Raw genomic sequence first — 23,187 nt, forward strand, 5'->3', positions numbered from 1 at the left:
CCAGGGAATATACTTGTCTTTTCATTTCAACTTCACACTAGACAGATTCAAAATCTCCACAATTCCTCATTAACAGTACTTTCCCTCCTTTTTTCACATTATGGATAATTGTATATCCCACCATTGCTATTCCTGACACTACATTATTATCCTCAGGCAACCAATCAGTGCAACAAATTCAGCTCCTTTATTTTGAATATTCCTTACCATTTGTATACAAGCATAACAATCCAAGCGCTCCCCATCTCTGAGGCCATTCCATCAACAAAAACTCTCTACTCTAGCTGCTATACCACATTTCTCTCTTCAGTCTGACCCATCTTATTTCCTTGATACTGACTCTGATTGCCATTCATACCCATCTCATACCTACCTTTATGCATTCCATCACTTGTCCTGCAGCAGTCCCCTCCTCATGGACACCTGTCCATGGCGAAGTGGGTTCTACCATTGATGGTGCTGGCCCTTTTTGTTATTCCTCATTTTCTTTACTTTTCTTCCTGTATTCTTCACTCTACTTCTCCTGAGTCTTTTTCACTATCCTTTCTTCCAGAACTTCATCACTGGGATCCGGCCCTTTACAGTACATTGTGACCTATGAATATACGGAAAGGGAGGGAGTCTTGCACTACTTTAGCCTCTGCTTCAGTAAGGTATATGATCCTGAATGACCCAGTCAGGATCAGCTTGCTAGCAGGCTTGCCTGCAAGGGTCAACAGTTTTGTAATAAGTCTCCTAACCCATGGTCCAGTGGCCCAAGGCTTGCTGTGGTGCCGGTATAGTATCCAGGATAGTCCTGGTGTTCCACTCCTTAACACAATCTTTGCTTGCCAGTTGTTGATCATTCGTGTGTGGCTCCATGGTGGATGGGTAGGTAGCTCTGGCACCAAAGAAAAAAAAATTTTTAGAACATTCTTCATCCTCAAATGTTTCAGGGTCCCAACCAAGCACTATTGATTTGATACCATAGATAAATAACAGAAGTGAGAAACAAAAGATGTGATACCAATATAAATGTACCACATCTTTTGTTTCTTACAATTTTTCTCATTGTCCATGCAACAGGTGAAAAGCTTATAGGAAAAATGTCACCCTTCCTTATATTCAAAAGGGTTTAGAAAGACTAGCATGCTTTTCCAAAACAGTTCAGAAACTGTATTCTTGTGATATTCTTGTGCGAACATCATGTCAACAACATTTTGAATAAATTAGAGCAACATCAATGGGTGAATATCCTCATTTTTGATACACCTAAACTTTCAACATCTGTAAGAACAGGATATCTCAACTGCCCTGTTAGGCCCTACATCCCTAATCTCCTGAGATACTTTAAATGCCAGAAATACGAGCATGCTCAGGGACTGCTTCTCATGGCTCTACTACTTATACATATATTATATATACAAAGGACATGTTAATAAATCTTGCTCGGCCAAGCTAAATGTGTCAACTGTCAAGGAGAACATTCAGCCTACTATCTTACTTGTCATTGGTGAAAGGATGAAAAAGAAATACAACAGAACAAAATATGTCATATCAGAATGCAAAAAAGGGAAATCAGATACCATGGCAACACCTGACCTGAAATTCTCTTATGCTGAGAAGGTGGGAGTCGGAAAACATCAACAGAAACTCAGACAAGTCTATTATCAATAGCAACTCAAACTCATATGTCTATTCTGCCATGTGATAATTTCACCATACCTGAACTTTATGATCATGACTGCTTCTCTGTGGCATTCATTAGTCAAATGACCAACAGTCTCACTCCTGAAACAATACCCAAAATTGTCTAATTAGATGAGAACCCACTTGTCAAAAAATAATGGCAAAAATATCACTGAAAGAAACGGTAAAAATTTATACTTTACCCCCGCACACACCTGCTGTAAGTAAATTAAATTTACCAGATGATCCTGACACATCATATGATGTATTGAATATTTTACAGATGAAGAGATGGAACACTGGTCATCCATACGTCCCAATATTAATTGATAAATATAAATCTGATAAACATAAGCTCTCAACTTCTAAGAAAACAGATAAATCTACAAAACCATAATTTCCATCATTTAGATGGAAACAATTGTCCTTTAACTATGTGCTCTTTCAGAGCACCCTATGAGGACTAGTATCATTTCCCTGCATTGAAAAACTCTACATCACACATGTCAAACTGCCATATGTCATTTGGTATGCATGCTAAAGAGATTATGCAAGCTGTTCGCATGAATGTCTCTATTACCTGCACCAAACATGACTGCATTCCTCTATGTCAGGTTTGTGCTCCATCCTGCAATCTTTCACTTTGTCAATTACAGAAGTCATATTCCATCATCATTTTACCTGCAATTGTTTAATGCATACAGATCTGCCCACTCTGATTTCTTGCTCATCACTTCAGGTAATTCAAGATCTGAGCCCTGTTTGTGCTACTGTGTTTCTTGACAGCACTATATCCAACCAGATCCCACTTGATTGCAGTAATTATACAACAGAGTTGCATGCAATTCAACTTGCACTTGTGAATGTTAAATCCTCTCTACCACAGAAGCAGTAGAGAGGATTCAGAGAAATCCAGGTGACCAGACTTGAGCACAATAATCCAGATGTTGGCATATCAAGGCTTTATAAAGAGGAATAACAACTTCCTCATTTCTACTTGTTAATGTGTTCTTCAAAACCCAAGTAATCTTAGGGGGGCAACCTTAGCAATATGTCCTCTAAACTAATTCTCTGTCTACCACCACTCCTAAATCTCTAGCTTCATCTATTTCCTGGAGTACAGTGCTATCATGTGATGCACAGCTTGTAATCTATTTATACCAAAATGCATAACTTGATATTTCTCCACATTTTAAATCATCTGCAAGCTCTCCAGATTCAATTGATTAACTATTACTTTCCTAATTTTCATCATCAACAAACAACTGGATATTTCTTGTCAAGTGTCCTATATAATTTATGTACATTATTTCTTATATAATTTATGTACAAATTATACAACAGTGGTCCTAGCACTGAACCTTGCAGCACACCACTAAACACCTCATTTCACCTTGATTCATCATCAGATTCCTGCCATGTACCCTCAAGGGGTGTACAGGATATTATAATACTACATGAAAAATTTACATCATCACTAACTTCTTTTCTACAATGTTCTTCCAAATCAGTCTGTTACCTGTCAAGCCTCCAATATTATCAGATCTTATATTTCTATCTTCTAAGGCACTTTTTACCCTATCAATCCACCTATATCTTGGTCTTCCTCTGGGAGGAAGACCATCTTTTTCCTGCCAACCTGGCAGAGAACACTTGTTTTGCTAATCTTTCCTCGCTCAATCTGTTTAAGTGACCATACCACCTGCGATTATCTCTGCTAACACATTCCTGGATGCTAACAATATTAAGTTCTTTCCTAATATCCTTGTTTTTATTATGATATTGCCATTGATGCCATCTGTTCATGCCCCTAATCTTTCTCAGGACTGTGATATCTGCAGTCTCTAGTCTTTGGTTAAGTGTTTTACTTCTGGCCCAGCTGTCAGATCCGTAATTTAAAATTGGTTTGAACGCTGTCTGGTATACAGCTAATTTAGTGTTTTGACTAATTTCTCTCTTATTCCTTGATTCTGTTGTCTATTTCCATATTTAATTTACCATCTTCACTAAAAATCATGCCTAAGTAGCTGAAATGTTTTACTTGTTGTATAGGTTTTCCATTCACAATGCAGGTGATATTTTCAATGTATCTGCCTATTTTCATTGTATTTGTCTTGCTATTGCCATATCTATTACACCAGTTATTCAATTTAGTCAGGGAATCTTGCAGACTTGTAGTGGATTTATTTAGAAATATAACATCGTCTGCATAAAACAAAAATCTGACATTAGCATCTCCAATTTTGATATCAGGATTAATACACTCTCCTTCATAATGTGATCCATTCATATAAATTCATATGATATTCATATAGATAATGAATAACAAGAGGATAATGTGCATCCTTATCTGACACCAGATTTAACATTAAACCATCTTCCCATATTTCCTTCAATTCTAACTGCTGACTTACAACTCAAATAAGGACTAAGTATTGCTTGATATAATGCCCCACTGAAACCATACAACTGTAGCGTTTCGAATGGCTTCTCTCTCTCTCTTGGCACCTTGTCATATGCCTTTTAGATCTACAAAACTTAAATACAGATCTTTGTTATATTCCGTTTTTTTTCTCAGCTATTTATCATAAAGTGGAGATCTGATCCTAATCTTCCATAGTCATTCTTCCTCTTACTTGTCACAAAAGAACTCCTTGGAATTTCCTTTGGCCTGTCCAGCTAGATTCTTCTCATAATCTGATTTTGCCTTACTTGTCACGCTGGTCATCTATCTTGCCTGAGCCATATAATGTTCTTCAGTTCGCTGGTCACCTCTCTCTTTATATAACCTGTACAGCATTTTCTTCTTCTGCAGCTTGTGCTCAATGGTATTACTCATCCATCTAACACCTACCCGATTAGCCATCCTTACCCTAGGTATGCAATTTAATATTGCTTCCTCTAGATAACCCTTAACTATATCCCATACACTACTAACACGCTTACCCTGTAGTGCTTTATGGTATAGATTTAAGCTTCTTCCTAATCATGTTTTAATCGTCTGCAATGTGTTTTCCAGAATACCCTTTCTTGATAGAATATTCCTCATATCTTACAGTCTCCCACATCAAGACCGTATGGTCACTTTCACCATTTCAAGCAATGTTGTCACCTTCGTTATGGATTGCTCTTCTGATCCTGTATATCCAGGGTCCAATACTGTCCCCTCCATTACATGCTGCCTCAAGTAATTATCCTTCAGCAGGTGTATAAATTCTATTTCCTTCCTGCCATGTGATCTTCCTTCCTTCCAGTCTATATCTCCATTGTTGAATTCTTCCATAATAATCACTCAACCTGTACTCATTGTACTAATTTGGTGATGCATGTTCTCCAGATCATCTGTGGAACGCCTTGACCTATAGCAACAACCAACTTTATATTTTGTCTTACTGGCCTTAATCTCACACCAAGGTTGCTTCAAATGAACAGCCACTCTCCTTTTTGTCTCCTGTTCTTTTTTGGTTGCAATTCATCAGCAGTACTCCTCACCCCATCCTATTATCCCTAACTCATTATCCTTCCAGAAATTGCTGACACAAATAACCAGATCATACTAAGACTTGATTTCCTGGAGAAAAATTAATTCATGTGTGATTTTGCCTCTGGAATCATTTCCTTGTGTGGCATGAGTTATCAAACAATGTACGATAAAGGGAATAAAAGGAGAGAATGTAACAGGATGGAGATTGAAACCTTGAACTTTGAAGATGGAGTGAGTGATGAGAAAAAGAAATTATTCCACAAAGCTATCAATTTGGCAGAGTCAAAGACCGATAGAGTAGAAATAAAGAAATTCATTCTATCGATTTTCCAAAAGTATCCCCAAACATTCACTGAAGATATTAGCTCGTTATCCTGTACAGACAAGGTAGAACATTCCATTCAAATCACTGCAGAATCACCTGTGTACACTAAGCAGTACAAAACCTCCCTTAAATATCTAGACAGACTTCAAATACTTCTAAATGATTATGAAAGAGCTGGGATCATAGAAAAGTCTAATTCCAGATGGAATAGCCCCTTTTTTGTTGGTGGAATGCCTGGTGGAAATCTGAGATTTATATTAGATCTGCGTGAGATTAATAAGGTCACAAAGCCCATTGATTTCCCTCTATGTAACATAGAAGAACTTCTGACTAGTCTAGAAGGAGCAAGGTACTTTTTGAAATTGAACCTGAACTCTGGCTGTTTTCAGATACATCTTAGAAAAGAAGACAGACAGTTTTTTTGCCTTCACTACTCGATGGCAAAAATACCAACTCTGTCTGCTTCCTCAAGGGGCCAGAAACTCAGCTGTGAGTTTTCAGTGTCTGATGAACACTGTACTCTCAGGCATGTTGGGAAAGAGTCATATGTTTCAAGATGACCTATTAATCTACACCCCAGACCTAACATCACATAAAGAAATCTTAGATAATGTATTAAACAGACTGAACTTGTCACATCTATCTTTGAAGTGCTCAAAATGTAAACTCTTCATGAAGAAAGTTGAATACCCAGGACATGTTGTCAGTGAAGCTGGAATAGTCCCCACTCAAGAAAACATCTCTGCCATTCTAAGGGCGAAAATTCCCACCTCTGTGAGACAAGTACGAAGGTACTTAGGAATGGTAAACTTCTATAGAAAATTCATTCCCGATTGTTCTCAAATAATGGAACCCATAATCAAATTAACTAAAAAGGAGAAAGAAACAGGAATCCGCCCATAAATCCCTCAATTTAGTGATAACCAGATCTCCTGTCCTCGCTCATCCCACACTCGGAAAACCTTTCTATCTTGCAGCAGATGCCTCAAATGACACCATTGCAGCTGTAATAGAAACAAAAGAAGGAAGGAGAAATTAGACCCATTGCATTCTTGAGTCGAAAACTATCTGCATCAGAGAAAAATTACTCAGTTATTGAAAAAGAAACACTAGCTATTGTGTATGCCTTAAGGAAATTCAGATATATGTTGCTAGGACAAGAAATTTTTTTAAGATCTGACCATAAACACCTAACTTCCTTATCCACAATGAAGGATAAAAACCAAAGGATTATTCAATGGGCCTTAGAATTACAAGAATTCCAGGTACAGATTTGCTATATTCCTGGAAAACTTAATGTAGTTGCTGACTACCTATCCAGAGCCTCAGATGATAAGAGTAGATGAAAGCATCAGTGCAAAGAGAAAGATAATGAACTTGATTGCTAAAGCAAATGAGGGAGAAGAAAATAGGGGCAAACCCCCCACACCTTCAGAATTGGAGCAAATTCTCCATTGTAGATGCACAAAAACAAGACCCAACATGGGGGGGGGGGGGGAATGTATCAACGAATCAAGAAAGGGGAGAGAATCTTGGAGGAACACTCCTTTCTGCATTCTTTATTTTGGATAGTGATGGCCTCCTGTTAGCAAAACAGGATATCACTGGAAATTGGAAAGACAAAATAGTAGTTCCTACTGTCATGATTCCTTGGGTATTTTTTACCTTTCATGATGCTGATCTAGCAGGACACCAAGGTTTCTTTCAGACATGGGAGAGAATAAGAAACAGATATGTGTGGAAAGGAATGATATGAAACATTGAGAGCTATGTGTCTTCATGCTATCTATGTCAAAGAAAATCAAGTTACGGTGGAAAGACCCATCTTCAACCTTTCCCTATCCCTAGTCGCCCTTTTCAAGCTATAGGCATGGATATTAGGTCTGCTCCCTACTAGTTCTAAAGGAAACAAGTATATACTTGTCGTGATAGATATGTTTTCTAGGTTTCCAAAAGCCACAGCTATGAAGGATCAAACTGCACAAACAGTGGCAAACAAATTATTTAAGATGATCATTTCAAGATATGGACCCCCCCCCCCCCCCCCAAACACTCCTCACTGATCAAGGCTCAAACTTTACAGCTGAAGTCATGCTTCAGTTGTGTAAATTGTTGAAAATAAGAAAGCTTTTCACTACTCCCTATCATCCCCAGGGAAACGGAATGTATGGGAGGAAGAATCGTATATCCATACTTGCTGATAATCATTTGTCTAATTGGGATAATTTCCTTTCACACACCCTTTTTGCCTGTAGACAGCCCTGCATGCTGCTATAAAATAAGCCCCATGGTTTTATATGGTTTTGAACCACTGTTTCCCATTGATTTCAAGGACTCGCATTCAAACTCTGGATTTCCAGACATCGATGAGTACCTTAACAATATGATCACTGAAAACAAAGTTGCATATGACCTAGTAGCGGAAGCCAGTCAAAACAGCTCACAAAGGGCTAGAGCCTATGCAAATTAATTGAGAATTTACAAGGAGTTAAAACCTGGAAACTTAGTACTTTTGCGACCAACGGCCTAGTAACAAGAAAACAGGGAAGTTCGGAAAATGTGCGATGGGAACCTTATGAAATTGTTGAAAAGACATCTCCTGTCAACTTCCGGATAAGAGAATCAATGGGACTAAAAAGAACTCTAATCGTTCACTCGGACCAATTAAAATTGTTCAAGAACAGACCTAACCGATTAGTCTGCCTAGGGGATTCATTGGAGACAATATGGGGAAAAAGAAGGAATTACCATAGAATAAGTAATTACAGAAAGAACACAAATAATACAAAACAACCAAAACACGATAATAACAACAGAGAACATGAAATTTATTCTAAGGAGACAGTCCCATACTACAGGTATAGAAAACATGCTGACTTTATAATTAGGGTAGTAAGAATTCTAATGAAAAAGTAGACGAGAATAAATGCACAAGCCATAATAAGGAAACAAGTTTTATCCAAACGAGATATGATCTGAGACCTAGGGGAAAAAATAAGAAGTCTTAATCCCCTGCAGGAGTGACCTGTGTGAAAAATTTTTCAGAGAAAGAGTAAGCCTTTGTTAAATTGTGAATGAAGATATTTATAACTAATAATACTTCATTCATAATTAACATGATCTACTATATCATAAGCAGAACTTATTTAAATTTATTTTGTTAGTCTCTTGCTTATAAAATGTTATTCATGTAATTCCTTTTGAGTTTTGTTAGTTAATTTTATTTATGTAATTTTAGGGTGTATCGTAGACATGAAAAGGCTCTATATTAAAGTGTCATTTATTTTATTTGCTTTATTCCTTTAATAATAATATAAGAAACTGTGATGTATGTAATTTTAATATATCCAGAAGATTCCTTATGATATCATTTGATTGGTTGTTGTGAGAAATCATGCAAATTTCACCTAGCGCGTGTTGGAGCGTGAACTACTATATACCAAGGGAAAAGCAAGTTCGATGTGAGCTAAACTGGTGAGAACCATTTACTGTTTACTGACAGGGAAAAGGAACGAGTGGACACGAAAACGAAAGTAAAAAGGAGAAATGAGTAGGGGAGTATAGAGAACGGTAGCTAGAGATTGAAGGGGGATTTTGACGTGCCGAAAACGGAATAGAAAGGACTGGGAATTGCTTGGCATTTTAACTTACCCTTTTGGGAGTTGGATTTCTACTAAAACTTCCTAACGCCTGGCAGTATAATAGTGCAGGACATAGAATAATACGTATAAGAAAAGGAAGAAATGGGTAGATAATTTATACCAAGTGCAAAAAAATGTTATATTCTCCCAAGTCTATAAATCAATAAAAAGGTGGCACACCTTTTGGCAACTCCTATACGTAAAGATGACCTCGCTATTGCTTCTGCCTGGTATCTCCACATCTGGGGGATATGGAGAGACCTCAATAAAGGTCGAAACTAGTCTGGGTAGTGGCCCTTCCCTTAATGCATAACATTATACATATCCGTAAGGAGATGTGTTTTGCATTATGGGAGATACTGAGATAGGAGTGATGTTAGCTTGCTCCACCTTTGCAACGAGTTGCCCGATGTTGTACTACCTTACCCCAGTCCTGAAGATACTTTCAGGTGCAAACTTTGTTTGCTCACACTTGGATAAAGGATTAAAGTAAATTTATTATAGTGTAACCAAGTGAAAAATAAACTTTTAATTTGTTTGCTCACACTTGGATAACGTATTAAAACAAGAATATAATTTCTTGGCATCTTTAGTTTATAGTCTAACCAATAAAATAAACTTTCACCATCTATTTCTAAACCAGAGTATTTTAATAAAAAGTGACCTCCTTTTTTGCTATTTGTACACTATCCTAGTATACTTGTTCATATATCATCAGCATCTGTTCCTACTGATGAGACCTCAATAAAGGTCAAAAGTGGTCTGGGTAGTGGTCCTTTCCATGATATCTGGCATTATACATGTCTGATAGGGTGGTGTGCTTTGCATTATGGGATACTAAGGCAATTGATGTGAAATCATTAACCTCTATATACAAGTAGCAATTGTGAAGATACTTCACGTGCAAACTTTGTCTGCTTATACTTGGATAAAGGATTAAACAAAGAATATAATTTCTTGGCATCTGTAATTTATACACCATCTGAATTTAAACTGGAATGAATATCTTTTGATCCTGAAAGTTTGAGAGATTCTCAATACCATCAAATAGTAAAAATGACTAATTGTTGTTTTATATAATCTTTCTAGCTTGAGATACTTGCTATTAGATGACTAATTGTTGTTTTATATAATCTTTCTAGCTTGAGATACTTGCTATTAGATGACTAATTGTTGTTTTATATAATCTTTCTAGTTTGAGATACTTGTTATTAAATGACTAATTATTGTTTTATATGATCTTTCTAGCTTGAGATACTTGCTATTACTGGTTAAGTGACTGTTGTATTTGCTTTATATCCTGTCTCTTCAGATTGCATTTTTGTTCTGCTTGATATGCTGTTAATTTCAGTATGAAATATTGGTTGCTAAGTTTGAAGAATTTATTTTCCTGTTGTCTATTTTATGTTCTAGTGGTAATCATGAGAGTTAAGGATGTGAGCTTGGAGTATAAAACTGAGAATTATTAAAAAGTAATTCAAATTACATTAACTCATCTTCTCATCATGGACAGCATTTCTCTTTAAGAGAAATGCTGTCCATATCAGAAAAATGTGGTTTTAAATGAAAGGTAAACATATTGCCTTATGTAAATGTGGTGAATAGCACAGTAGAGAGTAGTAAGATAGAATGATGAAGAAGCTAATATGAAATATATGAACATAAGTGAGAATATTAGAAAGGTTGAAGAACAAATTGAGATGCAGAGTGAGATAGAATGTTTAAAGAAGAGATAGATGGTTGGATGAGTAAGAAAGAATGTGCCAGTGATAGATAAGCCAAGATGAATGATCACAATGGAATGGGAAAGTAACATAGTACTCTATGGAAATGCTGAAGTGAAAGAAGTAAAAATGGATAAGGCGTCGAAAATATATCAGAGAAGAACAACAGTCAGAACTGTGATTGTGGCTGTGGAGAGAAGTAGTATGGAAAAGTTGACTGTGCTTGTTAAAACAGATGATTTGTGAGGAAGTGTGAATGAGGCAACATGGGATTTGTAAGTGTTTCTAAACAGTGTAGTGGAAGAGTGTGAGAGGTGGAATTTTGTGCTGCCAATATATGATAGTAGGGATCTAGGGAGAGGAGAGATGATTATTAACAGCATGATAACTGCAGTGTGCAGGAATAGAGGACTTTAGTATGTGAATGTATGGAATAAATATGAAGATAGGAGAAAGCCATCTGTTGCAGAGGTCTACATTAGAGTGCAAGCTGCAGTATGAAACTGGGTAGATGGTTTATGAGATGAGGAAAGTGAGTAACCAGTCAGGAAAATGAAAAAATAGATGTAAGATAGCAGACTTGTTATCTTACAGTCCCAGTTCCACAGGACAAAGGAAGACAAGATAAGGATGCAAGGATGTGGGAGAAGAAAAGTCAAAGGACTTGAATGATGTGAGAAGGAAAGAGATAACTAGAAGAAAGCTACTGTGTTTATTCAGCAATGCAAGAAGTATTAGGATGCAGAGTTTGTATGTGGCCTTGATACAGTTAATCACTCGACAAATCATTGATGTCATTGAAATGTGGTTAATGGAGGATGATGTACTTATGGGATTATAGAATGTGGTGGTTATCATAGCATATTTCAAAAATACAGTTAAGATAAAAGAGGTGTGGTATTACTCATTATTTCAAAAGAGGTGTGTTACCCTGGAACTTGAAGAAATTAGTTGTAGCAGTAGCGGTAATGACTTGGTATGAGATTGGGGGTATGCACAAATTTTTAGATATTTACTTTTAGATAGTCTGGATTAGAGAAAGATGTTTAAAGTTTTTTCACTTGGTTATATGATAAATTAAAGATGCCAAAAAATCATATTTTTGGTTTAATCCAGAGTATTTTATTAATAAGGTGTGACACCTTTTGATTGATTGACCTCATCCATCCCTTTAGGATGGGTACAGTCCCCTAATGAGGAGTTCAAAAGGAAATTAATGCGGATGGTTCGTCACTCCTTGCTGCATCTCCTAAGGGTAGTGTTCATGACTGTAATCCGTGTATGTTCACAGGGCCGGTTTGCCTGCTTGTGGGATGAAAAACCCCAGATAAACTGGTGGAAAAAAATCCTGCTGTCCACGTCCAAGACTGGCTTATTTGGCTTTGGCTGAGGAAGATCCTTAAGCTCCTCATGTCGTCGACGGGAATTGAACCTAGGTTACTCCTTCCTGAGGCATATGGTTGCGAAGCGCAAAGCCACTAGGCTAACTGCACGGGTGTGATACCTTTTGACTACTTGTATATGGAAATATGACTTCTGCATTACTTCAAGCTTCGTATCATTTCTGGATCTGGCTCCCACTGATGAGACATTAATAAAGGTTGAAACTGGTTTGAGTAGTGGCCCTTCCCATAATGCATAGCATTATGCATGTCCATGAGGATATGTGCATTGCATTATGGGATACTGAGGCAATTGATGTGAAGTCATTAGCCTCTATATAAAAGTGACTTCAAGCGCAAACCTTGTTTGCTTATACTTTGATAAAGGATTAAACCAACGATATAATTTCTTGGCATCTTTAGCAATACCTCTCATTTTGTGCTAAGTGATTTATATACAGGTAGTCGTCGACTTACGACCATGTTAGGTTCCGACCGACCAGTTGTAAAGTGAACTGGACATAAGTTGGACCAGCTTAGGTAAATCAGACACTGTGTACAACACAATTGGTTTACTGTTTACAAAAATAAAAAATATTATGTAAAAGATATCAAATACTGTATAAAACCTAAAAAATATTTTATCTTAAAGAACCAAACAAAACATATGTAGAAAATAGATAAGAAATATTTTACTGCCCATCGTGCTTGGCTACGGGTCATCAATGCCATCATTTGATGTAGTGGGAGCTGTTTTTCTCATAAAGATGTTGATTTTTGTCTGAATTGTCTGCTCGTAAATTTCACAGTATGGCCGAAAGCATCCTGTACCATTTGTTCAATCCTGCAAATCATTCGATGTTTGGATCCATTTCCTCACAATGTGTAAGAAGTTTATTTAGTAGAGAAAAACTTTCAGATAACCCTCTAGCAATGAATTTTCTTTCTGGTTCTTCATCATCTTCATTTTTCTCTTCTTTCATCCTTTCTTCTTTAGCCATTCTTTCTTCTTCCAAAGCGATAAGTTCTTCATTCGTAAGTTCTCCAGGTTCTTGCTCTGGGAGCTCCTCAACATCTTCCACTTCAATGTCTAAAGAAAGGCCATTTGCCAGTGTTACAATATTTTCCATAACCATTTCATGTTCATGTTCACTATCAAATTCATCATTAACAAAATGCTGGACACAGTTTTTCCAGATTCCATTCATGCATGTCTTTGTCACAGCCTCCCATGCGACTGCAATATTTTTGATGTATTTATAAATATCGTACTGTTTCCAAAACTCTCGCAAAGGTAGTTCTGGATTGGCATCTGTTGCGGATATAGCTTGGGCGAAAGTGGTTCTAAGATAGTGCACCTTAAATGTGGCGATCACCCCTTGGTCCATAGGCTGAATGAGTGGAGTTGTATTTGGTGGCAAATAAAAAACTTTTACATCTGGATGGAGGTGGTCTAGGTGAGGTGGATGGCCAGGTGCATTATCTAAAATTAATACAATTTTGAAAGGAATTTCTTTCTCGAAGCAATATTCACAAACTTGAGGTACAAAACAATTTAGAAACCAACAAAACATTTAATTGTAACACAAATTATAGCTGAACCAAAAATAGCGAACATAATATGTATGCGAACAGAGATCGAGATGCATGAATCATGCCAAACAAGTTACTGGGCAGTGGGCTGACGCTACATGCACAACCGTTCCCATTAGGCTACGGGGACCACACGGATAGGGCATGTGAGTGTAGTAGAAAAATCTGTTACAGTAGTTCATACTGAAATGTGGTGCGAGATGCAGTAACAGTTGTAAGTTGATTAGTCATAAAGCGCATAGGTCGTAAGTCGACAACTACCTGTATATATATTTTAATATTTTTAGCAAGCAATTTTTCATAATATACGTGTATGAGGACATAGGGAAGTGTGGTCTTTCAGAGCTTGGTAGAAAGGATAGGTGATATCATTGAGGCAAGTAGGATGCAAAGGAATTGTTGCATAGGATGATGCAAAAAAAAAAGAAAGAAAGAATACTAATGGGGAAAATCCAATTCTACAATTCTTCTAAGATGATGGGCACTTAAATAGAATGGATGAGGAGAGGGGTTTGATGCCTAGACAGAAGAAGGATACCCAGAGGAAGATCATTATATTGGATTATCTAGGTGGATTGATTCAGTCAGAAGTGTCTTAGAAGCATGAAATATCAGATATGAAAATATTGGCATGGTGACAAGTTGACTAATCTGGAGGAAACAAGTTAAATGAGTCTTTGAATGTGATAGAGGCTTGTAAGTAATACTAAGAATAACATGATAGCTTTTAGTCGTTTGTATCTGGAAAAATAATTATTCCAAAAGCATCATCAATTTCCTCATATGCACCCTCAAGGAGTGTTCAGGCTACTATAACAGAACTACATGATAAAGTTACATTATTATTAACCTGTTATCAACAATTTTCCTCCAGATTAGTCTCTAACTTCACCATGCCAATATTGTCATATCTAACATTTCATGCTTCTAAGGCACTTCTGACTGAATCAATCCATCTTGATCTTCTTCTTCTTCTGGGTCTCCTTCTTCCATCTTGGCATCAAACACCTTTCTGTGCCCATTCTATTTAAGTGTCCATCATCATCTTAGAATAGCTCTCCTCACACATTCTTGAATGCTAACAATGTCAAGTTCTTTTCTAATATCTTCATATTTAGTATGATTCTGCCATGCCCATCTGTTCACCCTTTTAATTTTTCCCAGAACTCTCATATCTGTGGTCTTTAGTCTTTGATCAGGTGTTTTATTTATTTCTAACCCAACTCTCAGATCCATAACTTAAAATTGGATTGAACATCTTGCTTTTGGGTCTGGTAGTTTGGTGTTTTGGCTAATTTCTCTCTGGCTAATTTCAATACTTATTCAACTGGCTTCCCACCATACCAGCTTTGATTATTCTGTTGTCTTTTTCCAAATTTCATATAGATTTTCCATTCAGAATGCAGTTGAAATTTTCCATGTTCCTACCTATTTTCATAGTTTTGGTTTTTTATTGCTGATTCATCCCAAATTTGTTACAGCTGTTATGCTAAACTGCATAAAAGTTAGAAAACTTGCACTGGATGCGTGTAGGTGCAGCATCATCTACATAAAGCAAAGACCAAAGTATGGTATCTCCAATTATAATATTAGGTTTAATGCTACTTTTATCATAATGTGATATAGATGATGAATAGGAGTGAAGATAATACGCATCCTTGTCTTACTCCTCATTTTACATCAAACCCATCTTCCTGTATTTCCTTCAATTCTAACGGATGACTTACAACTTAAACATAGACTATGTCTTGTTGTATATAATATTCCATTTACCCCATATAATTGTGTTTTGAAAAGCTTTTCTCGAGGAACCTTGTTGCATGCTTTTCCTGATCTATAAAACTTGAGTAGAGATCCTTAAGTTTTGTAGATCTGTTAAAGGCATAACAGAAAAGCTTTTCAAAAACAGTATTATTATATGGGGTAAATATTATAATACAGCATGCATTTTCAGTGTGTTGGTCTGTCTGCATTTAGTGTAACTCTGAATACTCTAAGTTAGTTTTTATTTGTACAATATATTTAATAGGTAAAGAAAGATGTAGCATTGACAAATCAAGTCCCTTTCCTGAAGAAAGTTTTGGAAAGTTTTGTGTACAGAGTTAAAGCTATGTTGGCTCTAAACAAATGTAAAGAAGCCTTTTGGCTGGGAAATCTCAAAAACAGAGATTTACAAGTAAGAATTTTTTCATTGTTAATATTTATTTCGATTAATTTTAAATTGCAGTTGGATTACTATAAATAAACCAAAGATTGTTAACAAACATACTTCTGTAATACTGTGCTGAGTTGATAATTTCTGTAAATTAAGAAATACATGATTATCATTATCAACATTCCAACCCTTCATAGTTCAGTAGTTTCAATTATGCCATTTTGTTAGACAGTTCTCTGTTCAAATCCTGTCTAGGACATGAAGAACTTGTATCAGGGCTTTTCAACTGAAGGTGATTTATCAAATTTCATACAGAAGTCATAGTTTTTTTCCTTAAACTCAAGCTTTTAATTCTGAAAAATAGGCAAACCAACCAGAAGAACATGCAGAGGATACAAACATAAGAATTGAATAAGGATTAACCAACCTGTTCGTTAGAATTGGATTTCAAAATCCTGCATGGTTGTGTGTGTGTGTGTGTGTGTGTGTGTGTGTGTGTGTGTGTGTGTGTGTGTGTGTGTGTGTGTGTGTGTGTGTGAGAGTGAGTGAGTGAAACAGAACAGTATAGCTTCCATCAGAAGACTTTTAGTTACATTTTAGTTAATATTTAGTTACATTTAGAATATGTAACTAAAAATTAAGTGAGAATTATTAAATATCATATTAATTTATTAGAATTTAATATGGATAGAATTATGATAAACTATGTTAATTAGATCTGATATTTCATCCAGGGCACTTGGACTGGACATCTTCGGAAATGCACATTATGATACCATCATCATTCTCAGCCATAGTCGTTCCACTGCTGGAAGATCTTTCCAAGATTACTCCAAAACTGTCTGTCCATGGCTCTCCTTTTCCATGTCACTCCTGCAAATCTGATAATATCCTCAATCCACCGTGATTTAGGTCAGCATCGTGGTCGTTTTTCCTCCCGTGGAATCCAATCCAGTACTTTTTTTGTCCATCATTGATCTTGTCTTTGAGCAATATGCCGAGCTCATTGCCACTTCAGCTGTTTCACTCTTCCTATGATGTCAGTGACTTTGGTTTGGTTTCTTATCTACATATTCCTTTTGTGATCCAGTCTTGTGATACCAAGCATAGTTCTTTCCATACTAAATTGTGTTGTTCTTAATTTCTGAATTTCCTTTGCATTTAGTGTCCATGTTTCACAGCCATATGATAATATGGGAAGAATACACTGGTTAAAAACGTTTCTCTTCAGGCATAATGGTAGTTGGCTTTTGAATATCGAATGTAATTTTCCAAATGCTTTCCATCCAACCAAAGTGCACCTTTTAATTTCGTCCATGATATTTTGCTCCATTGGTATCCTAAGCATATGTAGTGATCTACTTGTTTAATTTCCTCATTATTGATTTTTATTATTTCTTGTTAGACAAGGTTTATCTTTAGGCCAGCTGTTTTACTAGCAACTTGGAGTTAATGGATGCAAGTCTGTAATTCATGCGCAGTTGAAGTAAAGATAACTATGTCATCTGCAAAGTAAATGGTTTAAATATCTTCCATTTATCTTCAGACCTTTCCCTTCCCAATCAAGTGGTTTGAGTATTTCTTCTAGGCACGCTGCGAATAATTTTAGAGCTATTGTGTCATCCTGTCTTATAGCTCTCTGTATTTCCACAGTGGAGATATTCCCACTGAAATGAATTGCTGCTGTGGCATTGGTGTATGCTGATTTGATGATCCTGATGTATGGCTCCTCCACTTGTTGGTTTCGTAATGCTTTAAGTATTGCACAAGTTTTAAGTGAATCAAAGGCTTTCTCATAGTCAATAAAACCAAGACATAGTGGTAATCGATATTCATTACACCATTCAATAATCTGCTGTATAACTTGAATATGGTCCATTGTACTAAAGCCCATTCGGAAGCCTGCCTGCTCTTTTGTTTATGCTAGGTCTAGAGTCGCACAAAGCCTATGAGTTAAGACTTTTGTAAACCACTAATAGTAGACTGATAGGTTGGTAGTTCGTTGAGTCTTCTACCTCATCTTTTTTATGTATCAGAATTAGGTAGTCTTCTTCCATGTTCTTGGTGCATCATTTTTCTTCAGGCATAAAGTAAACAGTTTTGCTAAGAGTTTGTAGATTATTTCTCCACCTGTTTTTAGAAGTTCAGCTATAACTCGATCCTCATTTGCAGCTTTCCCATTTTGCAAGCTTTGGATGCTCCACATAACTTCTTCTGATAGAATCTGTGGTACTTCATCTGTTTCATAGTTGTCTTCTTCTTCATTTAATTCATCATCCTGATATAATATTGAGTAAAATTCTTCAACTCATTTTGCTATAGCATATCTATCTCTGGTGATGGTCCCATCTTGCAGTTTGACTGCAACCATCTGTTTATTGCTGTTTGGTTTTTTGAGACTACGGTTGTTTTCAATTGTTTGTTGTATGAATTTACAATTGAATTTTCTTATTTCTTCTGTGATACATTTTCTGATCGTTTTGCACAATTCAGTATATTCTTTTTTATTCTGTAGGTTAATTGATTGTTTCATTTGTCTTCGCTTCTTCAGAAATTTTGTCTTGTTTCTGTTTTGTGATGCCAGCTATTTCAAGTGAGCATTTGTAAAAGGTTTTGGGTAATGATGTCATTATTTTCTGAGAGATCAGCATTGTCATCTATAATAAGATGTTTAAATCTGTTATTTAGTTCGTGTTGGAATATATCTTTTTTAATGTTGATTTTGCATACATCTATACTCTGCTTTGATCTTTGAAACATTTATCTTCTTTCTTTTTGGCAGTTTATTGGGATTTTACTGCGTATCATACGATGATCACTTACAATGTTGAAGGTGTTTATAGCAGAGGAGTCTTGAAAGATGTTTTTCCATTTGGACTTTTCCATGTCCATTTCCTGTGTTTTTTTCTTGAAAAAGGACTTCATGATATACAGGTTTTATTTTTCTGCAAATTCTATTAACCTTGTTCCTCTATTGTCTCTCATGCCATATCCAAAATTTCCCATTGAGCTTTCATCTGAATGTGGTACACCAATTGTATCATTAGTCTTCCATTACAATTCGGAAATTATGTTTTCCTTTATCGTAGAGTTGGGATACATTATGATAGAAGGCTTCAATTTCTTCAGCAGTATAACTTATTGTTGCCGCATAGATTTGGATGATCTTAAGAGTGTATCTTTTATGAGATTTGAACAACAGTACTTGCTATTCGATCAGCCAACTCCACCGATTCTTTTCTTATCTTCACCTGTATAATATATTATGTCTCCGTTTTTTAATTGAAGAATTTCTTCACCATTACACCTAACTTCACACAATCCAAGAATTTCCCATTTTAGTCGCTTTAGCTCTTCAATTAGTTCAGTTAGCCATGCTTCACTGCTCAGAGTCCTACAGTTTAATGTTCCAAAGTTTGATTTCCAATGGCAGCATGATTTGGTTACCCAGGGATTCTTGGCACCCTCTGCCTTCATGTTTAACTGCCTGCTGCCGTAGGTAGTAACAATCTGGCCTCCGGAGAATGAGGGCCATTTTATTTCTGTCAGATTCATCTTGGAAGGTTAGGCCATCAATTCACCATGCTGGCCAAGTGTGGGTTGGTGAATTTTCATATGGGATCACCAGTCCCAAAACCAATGAACCTGGCTCTTTATTCAACATATTCAGAGCTGCCCTGATATATAGAACATACTGTGTGTGTGTTTAATTTTTAGTTATTGAGAAAATATGACTAATATCCTGATTTGTTTCACCTTCCAGTAGTTGAATTGTTGATTTTGTGTAAGCAGGACATAAGTATTGTCTTCAAGATATTATAGCTTCTGGCAAGCATGTTTTCACTGGTATGGATGTTCATTGGTGTTTAACATATTCGCTGCCAACTTCAAGTTTACTCGTAGTTAGTATATGAGCCTCACAAGTCAACTACGAATATACTCATATGTCGATTACCGTTGGGTATGAGATTACTTGTACTGACCTTGAAGAAGTGAAAGTGCTTGGCGTGCAGAGCGAGCAGTGAATGTGTGTATACTCTTAATTGGTATATGAGCCTCACAAGCCAACTACAAATATACTCGTATGTCGATTGCCGCTGGCTACGAGATTACTTGTACTGACCTTGAAGAAGTGCAAGTGCTTGGCGTGCAGTAACAAACTATGCCCGAGGAGCATGGCAGCGAACGCATTAAGGCTGATTAAATAGTCGAATTCAGTTGATTTAGCTGATTCAATTGAATGCTTTTTTTTTGTGCTCTCATACAAAAGTGGCAGGGTTTTCCTCCAGAAACCCATATTTTTTATATACATTAATATATTTATTTGGGCATAAAATTTAAACACCTTATCCTAAACTTATGGTTATGAAAACCAATTTGTGTAGGTTATGGACCATAAGAGCCTCTGAGTACCATAGATTATTAGTAGTAGTAGTAAGATGACTTTTTTAACCCCTGCCCCCATTTTATCTCTGGAATAATCTCCAGAATTTTGGTTTGTGAGACCTTTATCATATCCCTTGAGGTGTGGCTAGTCTTTCGCATTGTAGATAAAATATGATACACTATCTGTTCAAAAATATCCAGGCACCCCTTTCCTAGTAGTGGATATGGCTGTATACATTGCAACTATGGCTTATAATATAGGTATAAAAGGTAGTACATGGTCTTGCAATCTTCAAAGACAAACATTAACAGTAAAATGGGCTGGAGTGAAGGACTCAGTGACTTTTGACATGGTACTATCATAGAATGCCCTCCTTTGCAACAATCAATTTGGGAAATTTCTACCCTGCTGCAGCTGTCCTTATCGACTGTGAGTGGTGTTATTGTGAAGTGAAAATGCCTAGTAATAAGCAGCACATATCAGAGAACTGCTAAGTGCTGAAGAGTATGGCATGAAAAAATTGCCCATTCTCGTTTAAACACTCACATTTTGAGTTCCAAAATGTCTCTGCAAGCAATGCCAGCATCAGCAAGACCAATGCCAAGTGTCAACTAAAGTGGTGTAAAGCTCATCACTATTGGATTCTGGAGTGATGAATCATGTGGAAAGAATCTTTTAATGGAGCTTCTATTTTTAATTGGATAAATTCATATTCCGTACATGAATGGAATGAAATTGAGAAGGCATATGATTTCGCATCATCTAAATTTGATGAAACATTCAAAAGAATCATAAATATAGACAACTTATTTGACAGGTTTTGTTTTGTGAAAATATTTGTTGAAGAAAGGTACTCTAAATGGAAAAAAATGGTAAAAAGGTTGAAATATTTACACATTTCAATATAAAAAAATAATAGAATCAAGAATATACTCCATTGAGCTTACCATGTACTTCAGCACCTGTAGAGAAAGATCATTTTCTCAATTAAAATATTATAGTCTATAGAGAAGAGTCAATTGAAAGTTTCAACAAATTCAAATTTATGAAATATAAAATGAACTTGAAAAAAAAACTCTAGGCCATTTTATGAAAAAAATTAAAAATAATATCATATTGAAAACAATGCAATCTTAAGGAAAATACTAGCGACATAGTGTTATTGATAGGTATGATCAATAAACTAATTAAAGTACTTGAATATTTTACCAAGGACATTTATTCAGCGTATGTTATTTTATAGAATATCAATACAGTGAAGTCTTCTTTGTTTTGATGTATACAGACATACATTGTTTTTTATTTTCTTCAGCAATAATTTTTTTTGGAATTTTTTATGGAAAATTGTTTTTACTGAATATGTCATTTAATAAATAAATATTATTTCAAAATATTATTTTAATTGTTTTTAGCCCCCCCCCCCTGTTCACTGTCAAAAATGTCCTGGTTTGTATGTTAAAGCCATATAATTTATCATATGGCTTTAAGTTTCTTTTATAATATAATCTATGTACAGTAATTGAAAAAAAAAAAAAAAAAAACAGTAGAGACAGTGTGAACTCATGTCTTACACTATATAAAATATATAAAATACATAGATAGTAAGTACAATGTAAAAAGTTACATCATTATTAACTTCCTATCAAAAATTTTCCTCCAGGTTAGTGTGTTATCTATCAACATACCAATATTATCATATCTTATATTTCCATCTTCTAAAGCACTTTTTTACTGTTTCAATTCACCTACATCTTGGTCTTCCTCTGAGTCTTTTTCCTGCCATCCTGGTAAAGAACATTTGTTTAGCTAAGCTTTCCTCTCCCATTCTGTTTAAGCGGCCATACCACCTGAGTTTAGCTCTGTTAACACATTTCTGCATGTGAACAATGTGAAGGTCTTTCCTAATATCCTCATTTTTAATATGATACTGACATTGATGCCATCTGTTCTGTTCCCAAATCTTTCTCAAGACTCTCATATCTGTAGTTTCCAGTCTTTGATCGAGAGTTTTATTTCTAATCCAGCTCTCAGAGCCATAAGTTAAAATTGTTTCAACACTGTCATGTGTATAGCTAGTTTGGTGTTTTGACTAATCTCTCTCTCTTATTCCATATAAATTTATTCAGTTGACTTTCTATCATATACCAGCTTTGCTAATTCTGCTGTCTGTTTCCAAATGTAATTTGCCATCTTCACTAAAACATGTGCCTCAATAGTGGAAATGTTTTTCTTGTTCTACAGGTTCTCCATTCAGGATGCAGTTGATGTTTTCAATGTTTTTGCATATCTTCATCGTCTGTCTTTTTAATGCTGATTTTCATACCAAATTTATTACAACAGTTATATAATTAGGTCTAGGAATCCTCAGATTTGTCCTGGATTTATTTAGGAATATAACATCATTTGCATAAAGAACTGAGATTAACATCTCCCATTTTGATATCACATGTAATACAATTTTCCTTAATAACGTGATCCATATACACTCAATGGACAAAACATTAGAAATAGATGTGATGGGAAGTTGCCACTGGCATTGCTCGCACAGAATGAAATGTACCCAAACCAAATGCAGGCAATAAATAGGCAGACATTGAGGCTTTTCAACAGTGTATTGCAATCGACAAACATCGCTATGTGTGGTGATCTTAGTGGCATTGATTGTGGACACATTATTAGTGCAAGGCAGATGACAGATGAGTCATTTTATTGCCCAAGTGGTAAGACGTGACAGAGACCAACTGCAGGGCAATGCTGGCACAAATCACAACCAGTTTTAATGTCGTAGGCCAATGCATCATCAGCGAGCAAACAGTACGGCATACCAT

At 36.0% G+C, this 23,187-nt stretch overlaps 1 protein-coding gene across 5 annotated transcripts in view; it reads left to right on the plus strand.

The window, feature by feature from the left end:
* Fancd2 (Fanconi anemia complementation group D2) overlaps positions 1 to 23,187 on the plus strand; it is an 883,021-nt gene that overhangs the window by 810,600 nt on the left and 49,234 nt on the right. For all 5 annotated transcript variants that reach the window (XM_090413132.1, XM_090413256.1, XM_090413216.1 and 2 more), the window contains one exon: positions 15,847 to 15,993. In XM_090413132.1, the coding sequence (XP_090269258.1) occupies positions 15,847 to 15,993 (147 nt within the window). The remainder of the gene's footprint in view (positions 1 to 15,846; positions 15,994 to 23,187) is intronic.

Source organism: Typopeltis vanoorti, chromosome 1 (assembly GCF_054136105.1).
Source record: "Typopeltis vanoorti isolate ZY-2024b chromosome 1, IOZ_Tvanoo_1.0, whole genome shotgun sequence".
Taxonomy (NCBI): domain Eukaryota; kingdom Metazoa; phylum Arthropoda; class Arachnida; order Uropygi; family Thelyphonidae; genus Typopeltis; species Typopeltis vanoorti.